This window comes from Triturus cristatus, chromosome 4_1 (assembly GCF_964204655.1).
Source record: "Triturus cristatus chromosome 4_1, aTriCri1.1, whole genome shotgun sequence".
Classification (NCBI taxonomy): Eukaryota; Metazoa; Chordata; class Amphibia; order Caudata; family Salamandridae; genus Triturus; species Triturus cristatus.
In genome coordinates, this window is record NC_140585.1 from 1105315888 (window position 1) to 1105330761 (window position 14874).

The 14874-nt window shown below is 46.6% G+C and overlaps 1 protein-coding gene across 1 annotated transcript in view; it reads left to right on the top strand.

Annotated features, from left to right (window-relative positions):
- The window catches only part of LRRK2 (leucine rich repeat kinase 2), a 1602077-nt gene that overhangs the window by 1135534 nt on the left and 451669 nt on the right, over positions 1–14874 (top strand). The window contains exon 38 of the mRNA XM_085654107.1: positions 3782–3928. Coding sequence (XP_085510233.1) covers positions 3782–3928 — 147 coding nt within the window. The remainder of the gene's footprint in view (positions 1–3781; positions 3929–14874) is intronic.

Here is a 14874-nt window from a genome sequence, read left to right on the forward strand (position 1 = left end):
AGACTTCGGTAGAGGTATTCCTGTCTGCCAGACCCACACAGTAGGCTTATCAGTCCTTTCATCCCTAAGGCAGATGTTCCCAGAGACCACAAGGACAACAGAGACAAAGTGGAGCTCAGTCCCCCTCAGCTGCAGTGGCTGAAACCACAAAGCTACTTATTTATTTATGCACTTATAAAGCTCACAGCTACCCAGCAGGGTCTTCCGGCACCGAACTTGTGAACATGTAGAGGCTGAACAACTTAGACAGCAGCCAAAAAGACAAGGAGAAGTAATTCAAACCTTGTCACTAAACAAGAGCGTCTTTAAGCACTTACGGAAGGCTAGCAGAGAATGACAGTTCCTAAGGTCAGTTGGAAGAGCATTCCAGAGCCTGGGGCCAAGACAGAAAAAAGAACGACCCCTGGGAACTGAAAACAGTGTGAGGCTGGAGGATCTCAACTGTCGAGCCATAACATAAGAGGTTACCAGATTTTGAATGTAGGAAGGGACCAGGCCACATTTGGCACGGAACATGTAACAGAGGGCCTTAAACTCAATGTGCTAGTTGACTTTAATTCAATGGAGTTGGTATAGCAAAGGAGACGCAAAGGTGCGTTTAGGCAGATTGAAAAGAAGATGAGCAGCTGCATTTTGAATGACCTGAAGCCAATGTATAGAAGCTTTATCTGCACCCTGGTACAGCACATTGCCGTAGTCCAGCCTGGATATCACCAAAGCCTGCAGAACCGTTCTCTGAACTGCCAGTGGAATTAGCCAGAAGATTTATTTGATCTATCTAAGAACAGCAAAGCAGGATGCCGCAACCCTGAAAACCTGAGTTTTAAGCGAAAGATTGTTATCAATATTAAAAACCCAAGTTTTATTTTTTGTGTCCTGGCTGGAACACAGCCACCCTATCGGGATGGGATCTGATATTTCCTCCAAGTGTGGAGGCCATCATGGTGGACAAGTGAATTCTATAAATTGTGTACCGGGGCTTTGTCCTTCCCTTTATTTCTTCACCACTGCACCTTCCACAGTTTTCATGCAGCTGACGGAGGACCATCTGTCCTTCTTACTGCAGGATGAGTAGGTGCTTTTGGCCAAATGGGCCATAGAGTGGGTTATGGCTTATGCTAGTGGAGGATGTTCTATGTTTGATTTTGCCTCTCCATCTCCTTCATGTGGAATTACAAATGCAGGCTGTTCACGTTAGCCCAGGCCCTTTCTGTCCTGGAGACTTGATGATGGGTTTGGACCTACAGGATGCCTATTTTCACGCCCCCATCATGCAGGTCCACAGGCGATACATGTGGTTTATGTTGGGCCAGGAGTATTTTCAGTTTTCAGTTGTCCCCTTTGAGCTCATCTTCACCCCTTAGCGATGGCGGTTATCCCAACACATCTACAGAGGTCGGGGTACAAGTCTTCTACCTTGATGACTTGCTTTTGGATGTGGCTTGCCCCAGGCATTAGTCACCCATCTTCAGAACCTCCCAACATCATTGGAGTACACTCTCAACAAGCGGAAGTCACACCTGACTCCTTCACAGACACTCCCTTAGATTGGAATCATTCTGGATATAGTACAGTTTCATGTCTGTTCCGCGAATGGAGAGTGCATTCAGTCTCTGATCCTGATGTTTCAGTCTGCCCTGAATTTCATTGTGGATCACTCTAAGGCTGCTTGCGTTGTTGGCCTCCTGCATCCTGCTAGTGTTGCATGTCAGATGGCACATGCAGGCTCTGCAGTGGGACCTACAATTCCAGTAGGCACAACATCAGGGAAATCTGTTAGATTTTATTCAAAGTTCAAAGGACACCACAAAAGACCTGCATTGGTAACACTGGACCACGATTGGGTCAGTGGCAGGCCCCTTTCCTTACCCTACTCTGAGATGATGGTGGTCTCAGAAGCATCACTACTTGGCTGAGAAAGTCACCTGAGAGAGGTGAAGATCAGAGGACTTGGCATGGCATAGCTGGCCTTTCTGCCCATCGTCTGAGGAAGGCTGGAGAAGGTGCTCTTGGACAATAACAAAACCATGTGGTACTGCAACAAGCAGGGTGGGGTGGTGCACTGGACCCTGTGCCAGGAAGCCTTGCATCCCTGAAAGCGGATGGACTGCCAATAGATTTCTGTAGTGGTGAATCACAAGGCATGGTCTTTAAATGCCATGGTAGACACACTCAGTTGCAGGCAATAGCAGATCACAAATGACAGTTACACCCGGAGGTGGCACAGGCTGTTTTCCCGCAAAGGGAAGAACACTGGCTCGATCTTTTCATCACCGATGAGAGTGCTCAATGTCAGCACTTTGCTCGCTGGAGTTTCCAAATCATCTCTCTCTTGTAGAAGCCTTCTGTCTAGAGTAGAGCTCACGACTCCTGCATGCCTTCCCACCACTGCCTCTCCTGCACCCAGTTCTAAAGAGGATCAGGACCAACAGGGTTTAAGTCATCCTAGTAGCACCAGATTGGGCCAGAAAACGGTGGTTCCTAGAACCCCTGGGTATGATTATCTGTCCTCCAAACAAACTAGGAGGATCTTCTGTCGCAGCAGTAGGACAGTGTGTTGCTCTCAAGTCTGCGTATTTTGCATCCCTATGGTTAGATAATGAGCAGTGACAATGGACCTCCTTCGAACTGTAGCCTGAGAATTTAGAGTTGGTTGGCATTGTAGCTCCCTGACATTCATTTGGCAAGCATGGCTGTTTTGGAAGAAAGTTATTTGGTGTTTGCTTTTGAATGAGTTTGGAAAGGTTCTGAGTTAGGATCATAAAGAGAAATATTGACAGAGGAATTTGAGATCATATTAATTGAACTTCTTGGGGGGATTAAGGACCTATGATTAAATAGCTGTGCCCTGAAGACTGGTATGTAGAATGCACTTGGTTGGTGTTATTTATGATATTTAAAAAGCTGGATAACATGAAGAAGCTGTATTCTTCTTCAGCAGCATGCTCACGCATTGATAGATTATGTTCTTAATTCCTGAAGTATACCTGCCTGTTTATAGTTGAAACTGATAAAGTAGTTTGAAAGGGATGTGGGTAATGAATTGCCGAATTTGACACTTTATTTCAGGAATGGAGCTGTGAGGATTTTTGAAAATATTAAGACTTAGGAAGGCATTTTAGTACAGTGAGTGATAAGGCCTAACAAACAATATTGAGAAAGCATGGTGTCTTGATCAGCTTCACAGTAGCATTTGTAGGTTGCCAGCTTGGATGTGGGAAAACTTAATCATAAAAGACAATGACAAGACTTCAGTCTGGTGACTTCATTGGTGGTTGGAGAGAACACGCAAAACAAAAGTGGTTTTGACAATGTGATGAATGGGAAAGTGCAGACCTTGAAGGAAAATACTTTAATAAGTGAACAACTCTCAGAGGGCAGTAGGAGTTGATGAAGAGCCAAGAGGGAAATGGTGACCAAACAGGGTCGCCAGGTGCAGAACCTGATCGGCAAAACACAAGACTTGATAGGTCAGAACTGCTTCAGCTATCATATTGTGTATATGCATGCAAGCATGTACACATGTTCAAATAATCCCAAATGGTACCATGTGTAAAAAGGATTGAATTTAAACAGAAAATAATTTTATTATGGTACCTCTGAATTTAATGAACATTGTACACCAGTGCAGAGTTACGACCAAGCTTTTTTCCCATACATTTGGCATGTGTTAGACCTTATTCCTCTATATTAGTTTGTATATTGATTGATGCTCAATCCTGAATTTGATCAGTTCACCCTAAAATGACTGACATGCATTTGTTCCTCTTTTTCTTTGTAGGTGACCTCTTAGTTAATCCTGAGGATGCAAGGTCAACAATCCCAATAGCTCAGATTGCTCCAGACTTGGTTTTGGCTGACCTTCCCCGAAATATCATGTTAAACAATGATGCGCTGGAGCTTGTTCTTTCACCAGAATTCTTGTTAGGTATGAACATTTTTGGGTAGATTGATATTTGTTCTGACATATCATATTAGGATGAACAGCAAACACAATATGTTTGTAGCATGTGTTTCTGTAGCTACACATTCTCTTTATACACCTGCCATCTAGTGTTGGTCGCGAATGTTCGCATCTCTATGAAGAATTTTCTCAAGTCACAAGGTATATGGTGGCTCTTCATTGAGTGTCCATTGTGCACTGGCACCAACTTCATTTGTTTTAGTGTACCAACTTCAAAAGATGGCTCTCCTAAGGGTTAACGTTGATGTCGATGACAGCCCGCTCTGAAAGCCCTGACGACTCAGAGCAACCAATTCTTGGCTCCCTCTAAGTAGAGCTTGATGCCCAGCAAAAGCGACTGTATATCAATCCACAGACGATAAGGATTGCTACTGCTAAGCCACCACCCAATGTCATTGATACCCTACCACCTAAGCAGAAGCTGGCCTTTGTGGATGACTTCGCTTTGGCGCAAGAACAGGCTCCCGGGCACAAAAAGAGGCGCAAGGACAAGAGCTCCAACTCCATCCTCTGCCTTCTTCTCCATTTCCTCATCCTCACCTACAACCTCCAGGTACACTACCAAAGGCATATATATACAACTTTGGGTTCACTACAATCATCAGGATCATGCAGTCTCTACAATGAGGAGAAGCCATATGACATAGCTGGGGAGCCATGTGAGGGGGTAGACCCCTGGAATTATTATTCTGAAAACTCTCCTGTGTACCCAGAACCAGATTTGTAGCATTCCTGATCCACCCCACCACACAATACAACTTCATACCAATGCAATGGGTGGTCCAATATCATGAAGTTGACCTCCATGTAGTTCAGGAGGAGGGTGATTTCTTAGTAGAGACTAGGGGTGCGCAGAACTCACGGAGTTGTACTCCACATAATTCCGTGGAGTGACATAAAAACATTCTGGAATTCTGCAGAGTTCTGCCCACCATTAGTCAGCACAAGCCCTCGTGCGAGCAGTGCACTATACACATGTCTGCACATGTGACATCTGGGGCACTCCTCTCTGATCCCAGAAGCCCTCCCAGAAAGGGAACTGTGCTGGTGAAAGCAAGCAGTGAATTCTCAACCAAAGTAACGGATTTTCAGGACACCATATAAAGTGTATAATTGCATTCCATGTGTGTCCATGTGCCATCATACCCAAGATTCTGATGCCGGGGTCATTCTATGAGAGTTGTGACAGATCAAGTCAACATCTGGCTTTGCTCGCCATGGTGGATGGTGTGGCAAAGCAATATACTGGTGCATTGCCAACAAACAATTGTTGACTACAGTCATTCAAGAGTGGCGAGTGGAGGATGCTTCTCCTCCTGATTTCTCATCCTTCATCTTCCTTCCCTCTCTCCTACTCTTTCCACCTTCCCTCCTTACTGCTTGCACCCAGCCGTCCGAAGCCCTCCCTTACAGTCCCCCATCACCCATCCGTCACCTCGATGCATTATTGACAGGCAGGGAGATGGGGCTGAATGAATCTTGCTGATGGAGATACCAGAAGGAGACGCTTGCTCCCATGACAGAATGGCTGAGCTACTGGACAACACTGTGCAAGTTACTGCTTGTGTGCACTGATGCTTTGAAAATAGGGTTGGTAACAGCATCCAGGATGTTAGCAGCCGGCCCATGGGAATAAAGCAGGGTGCAATATCGATAAACTACAAGAACCTTTTAACAGTTGACTTTATACCCTACTAGTCCTCATCCTAATATTTGTATTGGCTTCGAATAAGTATCATTGTCTTTATTGATGTCCCAGGCTCCCTGAGGACATTACTAATGGCATAGGGACTGGGTTAATTGGGAAAGCAATGCAATGTCAGGGATCTCACTGATGGACCCCTTTCAGTTATAGAGGAGGCAGGGTTAACTTGAGACTGGCTCAAATCCCTGTTTCATCACATTACCAAACTGTGAAATCCTTGTAATAAACACATAGCTGTTTCCCTCTTTTCCGCTCTCTGCCCATACTGGAACCACTTGCAAGCTGTCTGAAGACAAGTATCGAGAGCTCTAAGGAAACATGCTAGTCTGCAATATTTCGACTAGAATATATTACTGGAAGAGGAGCGTGCAATCTATAGGTTCCATGTGTTCAGCAAGTGTATTAGCCCAAAGGTCTTTTTAAAAGGGGCGAGGCATAGACAACTAGATTACAAGCATATCGCGACAGCAAGTGCCTTACCCCCAGATCTGCCTCTGCAGCCTAGACTCACCGGTCCCTGAGTAGGAAGATGAGAGCCTTCAAGTTGTGCAGACCGCTCCCCAGCAGGAGGTTGAGTATTGTGTAGCCTGGCCACACTGCCAGGGGGGAGTCCTGGGGTGCAGCCAGTAGCAAGGACATCCGGAAGCTGATTCGAGACACCTCGCCGCCTCTTCCTCTGTCGAATGGCCCAGGCCTGTTCAAGTAGTGCAAGTGGCAGTGCCAGGTCACTCCAGAGCCAGCCTCTATCTGCTGTGCCTCCTCCTCCTTATGTTCTCCCGGGGCCTAACAAGCTCTCCAGGACCCTTGTGCCCGATGGGACTGTGAATGATGTCACAGAGGCAAGATCGCTTCTGACTGGAAGAGCTAGTGTTGGTGGGAGTGACGGAAGCTTTTCTGGGTGGTGGTAGCAGGCTATGATATGGTGCAGAGTCCCATGCAACACATGGTTGCAATTTGATAGTGCTGGTGAATGGTTAATTCCGCCAGCGGAGTGGTGGAATTTATTAATAATTCTGTGTTACAAACATAACATGGAATTACTAAATTCATCTAATTCCGCCGGAAGAATGAAAAATTGTGCACACCTCTAGTTGAAACCCACACTAAGATGGAGTGTACTATCCAGTTTTTATCCATGTTAAAGGCATGCTATAACCAGAGCCCTTTAGAGATCCACTGAAAGCCAGGGTAGTACCACCTAGGGTAGAGCAAAAGTACAAAGCCCCAAGAGTGGTACCTGCCTCTCAATACAACCTGAACATAGTCCTCACCTGACTCATTGATCCCTTTTTGAGCCCCTGCAGTTCCTCTCCTTGATGGTGGCATTCTTAGTGGCTATAAACGCATTCAGGTGCACAAGTGAACTGCAAGCACTAACATTACACGAACCCTACATTCAGGTCTGCAATGATAGTATTAAGGACCAATCCAAAGTTTCGGCCCAAGGTTACTTTTCCCTTTCATCTAAACCGGACCATAGAACTCCTGGTCTTCTCTCTGGAACCACAGTCAGTGGCAGAGAGAGCCCTCCATACATTTATAGGAACAAGGGCCTGATTTAGATCTTGGGGGCCAGGTTACTCCATCACATCAGCGACGGATATCCGTCTGCTGAAATATAAATCCCATTATATCCAAAGGGATTTATAGTTTGGCGGACGGGATATCCGTCACCGTTGTGAAGTAGTAACCCATCCGCCAAGATGTTAATCAGGCTTAAGTCCTTTCATAAGGCGGACCAGGTTTCAGTGACCCCCAAAAAGGTCAGCCTGTTTCAAAAGCGGGAATCAGTACGAGGATAGGCAGGTGTATTCAAACCTGCTACCTTAAAGCCAAGAGAGTTCTCCATTCCCCCAACCCCCGGACACACTCCACATGAAAAAGGGCCACTTCCATGGCTTTCCTTGAAAACATCCCTTTAGCTGATATTTGTAAAGCAGCTAACTGGTCAACCCCACACACATTTACCGAACGCTACTGTTTGGATGTTCATGCTAGACAGCAACTTTAGTTGGTCAGATGGGATTAAGGACCATTTTTCAGACATCTGGTCCATCCACATGCTAGTTACCCCTTAAACAGAGGGACTGCTTTACAGTCTATGCAAAGAACATGTATCCACAGCAAAACATGCTATGAATCAAAAATGTTAACTTGTAAGCATCTTCTTGTAGGATGAAATGCTGTAGATTTCTATGCGCCCACCCTCTTTCCCTAGTGCGTGTGGCTCAGACTGCAGATCTCTGTCCATCTTTCTTGTTATGCTACACATTTTTTGACCACTCCATACTACACCCACCAGCTGGACTAAAAACAAATGGAGTCGGTGCCCATGTGTAATATACACGTAAGGAGGAATCACCATATACCTTGTGACTTGAGAGAATTCTTTGAAGAAAAACAAGCAGCAAATATCTGAGCCCAACACCAGATGACAGAAGTATGCAAAGCTTGTCAATCTACAGCTCTTCACGCTATGTACAGATGCTTACAGTTTAACTAACATTTTCCTTTTACTGACTTATCTGAATGAATCTTGCCATGCTGAATCCTAATAAGTTTTGTTGAACAGCACCAGTTATTAAATAAGCAAACTATAATTATATACTGGCTATATCCATATGTTTTTGCACACCTATTCCTTTTTCTACTTTGGCTGATGATGCAAAGTTTCATGGTGATTTGTTCAGGGGATGCAATGAAAAAAGGGGGTCCCACAATATGTTTTTCCACCAATGAATTTCCCATAGACTTTTTACACAGACCTAATGGCAAAATGGCTGAACTGATTTTTGTGAAATTTGTCAAGAATATAGATTATGGTGTGGAAAGGGTCATTTTTGTTATTAGATCTAAATTGGTTTAATAGTAATTAAGTAATAAGGAACAAAATCTTTATGATATATTGTGCCCCAGTATACTGCAGTACCTTCGCTGCATACCGCTTTACCTGGTGATGACAAAATACAATATGATTTGTTAATTAAAGGCCTTGCAAAATGAAAATGTAGCCATATTGTTTAGACCACATTTTGTCTTTGATCTGTGTAACTGATAGAGACTTCTAGACACAGATTCCTTACTTTTGAATTTCCCAGACGTCAGACTGGATCCAGAAGATTTTTCGAGCAGAAGCCCTGCCCGCTGGTAGGGAGTGTCCATCCGCTCCACATCCATCATCTGCATTGTACGCACAGGAGCATCGTTACAGTACCTATATAGGTGCCACCCAGGCACGTTGACATCCATTCTTTTCTTTCAGTGCCAGCTAGCGCTGATCCGGAGAAAAGCTACCCCTCTGTTGTATTTTTTTACAGGAATTTTGTGACTTTTTGTTGATGGCTTTGAGGGAGTGGTCCCTGAAGCTGCTATCGGCCCAGCATGTGAGGTCCTGGTCGAGAGGAAGGTCCCAGGATCATTCACGGAAATCCAAAGTCAGTAAGAGGCACAAAAGAAGAGTAAGGCGTCAAAGTGTTCTTCGACTTCTCCTCGTCCGAGCCTGTTCCTGGGTCAGCTCTGCACCTTCCCGAATATCCGAGAGCCGGAGTGACCCCTGCCTAACTTAAAGAGTTTTATGAGGCCCTGCGTTTCATGTTTGGGTGGTCTGACCCCATCAAGGGGTATTCAGGCCCCACGGGGTCAGGGGGTGCCCCTCTGGTTCCGGGTCGGTGGCTCTGGCCCTGGCTCTAGTGGGCCCTCATGGATCCAATAATGGATCTGCATCGTCACAGGTCGAACCACTTGGACCTTCCCAGATGCCGGACCCAATGGCCAAAATCCCCAAATCCAATTCAAAGCCGGAACTGTGTCGCTTGACTCCATAGTCGATGCAGACAGGACCTTCGGGTCCTAGATAAGATCCTGAGGGTAAACAACCTTTACAACGCAACTTTTACAACGCACTATCATTATAACAAAACTTTTACAACGCAAGTGGATTTACAACGCATGCCATTACAACGCAAGTGTTTACATCGACTTGCGCTAGATGGCGTGCTAACATTACAAATAGTGTAGTTTAGTATCCCAACACCTTCCCTACTGTTAAGTGGACTGGAGTTGGAATAGTAAATTACGCTTTTCTAATGTTAGCACGCCATCTAGCGCAAGTCGATGTAAAGACTTGCGTTGTAATGGCATAGCGTAGTAACATCGCAGTCCTTGTAACGACCGCGATGTAACTGCACGCGTTGTAATGACTCGAGTTGTTACGTCATACATCCGATCCTGAGACCTATTCCTACGGCTAGGTCTCAGGGAGGAAGGAGAGGGGTAGCTGGACCCTACAGAATACCAGCCTTATGAGCCCCAGTTGGACGGGTGTGAGGAACTGGGTGATGCCAGCAGTCTGGATATCTCTTCAGATCCGGGCATGGTTTCACCCTCTGCCATGGCTATGGAGCAGGGAGCTTCATATGCTATGGTGGTGTGCAGAGCGGCTGAGGTCCTTGATCTTCAGTTTCCCTCGGTGGCTGTCTAGACTAATCTCTTGACAGAGGTGCAGCAACCAGGAGTCTCCTCCTCAGAATCCCTACTCCCATTCAATGAGGGCATCACTGATGTCTGTCTTGGAACCTGGTCCAAATCTAGCACGGGGGCTCCTGTGAATAGGATGATCGCCCGTCACTACCACCACCCCGCTCTTCGGGCCCCAAACTTCCTTATCCAACACCCTACCCTGGAGATTTCGGTTGTTCAAGCTTCCACATCCCAGGGCACATTACCTACCGCATCCCCGGACAGGGAATCCAAGTGCCTGGACTCCTTTGGGAAGTAAATGTTTTCTTCTGCCAGCCTGGCATTGCAGTCTGTGAACACTGCATACTTATTGGGCTGCTATTCCCACATGATGTGGGATGCAGTTGCGCAAGTGCTGCCACAGGTCCCGAAGGAGTCACAGGCCATCCTCTCCCAAGCTGTTACAGACTAGCGAGATGCTGCAATGTTCATGATCCGTTGCGCTCTTGTCATGACCGACTCACTAGACAGAGTGATTTCTTTGACGGTGGCCCTGAGGTGCCACACCTGGCTGAAAACGACTGGCATCTCAGGGGATATCCAGGCTTCCTCTTCAGAAACAAGACGGACTTTGTGCTGGAGCGCTTTAGGCACTTGAGGGCTACTGCCAAGTCCTTGGCCTGTTGGCTGCCCCAAGTCATCCCCAGGTTGCCTTTTTCTCCTTTCGTAGCTACGGAAAGGATTTTCAACCACACTAGCCCTGTTCCAGCCACCGAGCTGTGCAAGCTTCCGAGCCTCTGTGTGGATGAGGACGTGGGTCCTACTGACCTCTTGGGTCAGGTAGCCAGTGGTCTGGTCCAGCCACAACCCCCAGCTGCTGCAGCCTCCAAACCATCCTAATCTTAACCTTTTAGATCATTCGCGTCCAGTTGGTGGCAGGATCCGCCATCACCTCCACCACTGACAGTCCATAACATCGGACAGGTGGGTTTTGCGGATTGTCAGAGGGGGGCTACTCCCTCCCCCATCGAGATAACCCATACATCCATGTTTGTATCTTATGGCTGGCTGATGGAGGATCATTTGTCTTTGCTCCACAAGGAAGTCATGGCTTTCTTGACCAAGGGAGCAATAGAGAGGGTTCTGGGGCCAAAAGTAGGTTGTGGTTGCTCTTTCTGCTACTTTCTGGTCCCCAAAAAGGACAAGTGCCTTTGTCCTATTCTAGACCTCTGAGCTCTCAACCTCTTCCTCAAAAAGGGGAAATTTAAGATTTGTCCACCCTGGATCCAGAAGATTGGGTGTTGTCGTTGGACTTGCAGGACGCTTATTTCCATATTTCCATCTTGCCTGCCTGCAGACATATTTTGCGGTTCACGGTACGCCAGAAGCACTTTCAGCTTGCTGTTCCGTTTTGGCCTTACCGGTGCCACTTGGGAGTACGCAAAAGTGATGTTGGTGGTTACAGCTCATCTGCAGAGATCAGGGGTGTCAGTTTTACCCTATCTCGATGACTAGCTGTTGAAGGCGGGCTTGCCCCAGACTGTCGTATCCCACTACCAGACTAGGGCGGACCTCCTGCATTCACTGGTGTTCACTATCTGATAGAGACATTTTAGTTCTCCCCAGGCACCAGTCGCGATCCAGATATTTTTTAGCAGTACCTCTGCGCCGGGGGACAGTGTCTTAGGGCTCCGCAATGATGTCGACTCCGGTCATGATGTCAGTGGAGCCATTTAATCCCTTCTGGTGTGCGGACGTCAGTTTCTTCTTTTCCACGCTATAATGCGGATCCAGAGAAGCGGTTCCTCTGGTCGATTTTTTGACCTGCTTCAACAGTTTCCAAACCTTGTGTGTCTTGTAGCCGACATATGTCATGGCTGACCCACATACAATTTGTATGTGGTGTTTAGGTGAGCACCACGATGCCGAAGATTGTAGCTTCTGCCAGAAACTAAAACTGAAGTGACGTTTGAAGTTGATGGTGGTTCAAGTTTCACGATCCTTGGAGACTTCCCAGCCTCAGTCTTCGTTGTTTCGGGAAATGCGGGGTTGATCTTGGAGCGGAAGCCAGTCTGGAGGACGTCGTTTTCTGAGGAAGTCAAAAGGTAAGGGGCGGTTGAAGTTGCAGCATTCTCAGACTTCACCGCATGTGGAGACGCTGTCTTCCATGGCTCCTCCCGCTCAACAGTTGAGGAGGCCGTATGCAACTCTGCACCACGTCTCCCCGTGTTTCCGGGAGCTGGTGCATCGATGGCTCAGATGACGGACTATTATAATTCCTTGCACCTTATCTTTAGGGCCCCATTTCCCCTGGAGCGCCTTTAGGCCCCCAAGGAGGTGAGTGGGGCACTGTCAGAGGGTTTGCCCTCGGTGACACTTGAGCCGTTGGAGTCGAGAGGCTGGCACCACTTTGGAGGTCCACAGTCCTTCCGGATCTCAACCTACGACGCCGGACTTCGATCAGCCGATTCTGATACTGATGTCGGCGGCATCAGTCGAAGTTGCTCCTCCACCGTGCAGGCATCAGACGCGGAGTCGACTATTCAGAATGAGGGGGATAGGCAGGTTTTGATTCCTTCTCAGGAAGAGGTTGTGGAAAGACAACCTGTATCGATTGGTGCAGGGCCCTTTCATTCCATTTCTGAGATTTGTGTGCCTCAGGTGGAGGAGAGCTGGTGGTCTGCTCTGAGAGAGGCTTGCAGCCTGGATTCTTCTCTAGCTTCAGGGTTGCTTTCTCCCCCTGGTCTTGCTAGAGAGGCAAGTTCTTCCTTTGCAGAAATGCTAAGGAAAGTGACTACAGTTTTAAACTTGTCACTTCCTACGGTGCAAAGGTCCACAGACTCTTTGATTGAGGTACTTTTTCAGGGACAGATGGGAAGAACCTGTTCTTCCATTTGGGGATGCTCATTTTTATGTTTTATTAGGTGCTTGGGCCAAGCCTGAGTCTGGGGCCTCAGTGGACAGAGAAATTGCACGTAGACACCTGCCTGAACCTGGGGACCCAGTTTGTCTTCATAGACCCCCTTCCACCTGTAGCTGGGTGACTCAGGTTGCGACTTTTTCGCAGGATGTAGATTCTGGGCCAGATGTATCAAAGGGTTTTACCCATTCTGTGTCAATGGGAAAATGTGTTCGTACGAATGGCCCTCTGTTCCTAAGACTCCAGTGGGTAAGGAGTCTAGGACTTGTGATGCATGTGGTAAACACATCTTTGCTTCGGCAAGCTCATCCTTGAGATCCACAAATACATCTTGTGTGCTGGGGCAGTATTCGCATGATTTATAGGATTCACTACAGAATGTGTTACCATCTCTTCCGGTTTATGTCCGCTCGGGGATTGGTGATTTGATTAAAGATGGTCAGCAGGCTGCTAGGTTTATCATAAGGTGTGGTATGGACACTACAGACTCTATAGGTTGAGCTATGGCTTCAGCAGTGGCATTAAGGCATCGGGCTTGGTTGGTAACTTTGGGTTTCTCTGAGGCTGTCCTGTCAACTTCGGTCGACATGCCATTTGATGGTGTCCATCTTTTCGGGAGTCAAGCTGATGCAGCAGTAAGACGCTTCAGTGAAAGACAGAGGTCTTCAGAATCATATGTTACTGGTGTAACTTGTCTTTATACTTGAGATATAGGCTTTTTCTTTCCAAGCGAGTACCACTTGGTGTCTTGCGAGAGCAGAGGTTTTATTTTCAGCACCATTTTTCCCTTTTTTTAGGCTGGTATTGATTTAGATGACCAAAGGAGGTTTCCCTTTGCCCCTTGGCCTCTGAGGATGAGCTTTTTGCTCAAGAGGTTTTTGTCAAGAGACGCGTATTGTTATATGGAGATTTTCTGACGCAAGATTCTTTGAAGCAGTTAAGTATGCTAAAATGTGCATGGTTTCGACCTTTCGTTGTCTCTCATAGGGACATGTTGGTATGCCAATGGTAAGACTGGTATATAGGGACGCTCTGGTCTCTACTCATTAGAGTAATCTGAGTAGTATCTCCTCACTACTCTTGTGGTGTGCATATTTATTATGGCGATGATGGATTCAGGCCTACGTTTTGTATTCTTTTGAATATATGTTCTTGTAGTTCACCCTTCATTAAAGTCCTCTCGGACTATGTGTTTTATGGTGTATGTTGTTTTCTCCTGAGCAGACTACCTAGCTACATTTTTAGGTCTCGCTGAGCCAAAGGCTCGAAGAGACATTTTGTATGTGGGATTTTCAAAGTGCTACCCACAGTCTTTTGGCTGGCCTAAACCTTGAGTGCACGATCACATGCACATGCACAGCTGCTCCCACTCCCCCCTCCCTTCTCTATAGCTTTCTTTCACTTTAGCCGCTTTGACCCTTGCATTCCCCCCTCCCTTCTCACCCAGCCCTTTGATGCTCTGCTCGATTACTTTCACTTTCGCCGCTTTGATGTTTGATTTTTATTGCCTTTGTTTATGTGACGGAGATCCATTGCATTTGGCAGAACATTTCTGGGGCCGTATTGCATGAAATACACCAGGTGGCGCTAACGTGTTTTACAGAGCACCATACAGCATTTTGTTCTGCGTTAAAAAAAAGACGCTTTAGGAGCGGAAAGGAGCTATCCCTTTTACTTGTATTAAAATGTATTTTTAAAGGTGTCTCAAAGGATCCTGAACATAGTTTATACTAGCATGCTCCAATACTGTCCGTATTTCACTCCTGATTGCACTGGCCTTCCAGGTCCTAAGACTCAGACTCATGATTTTACTGTTATTTCAAAACC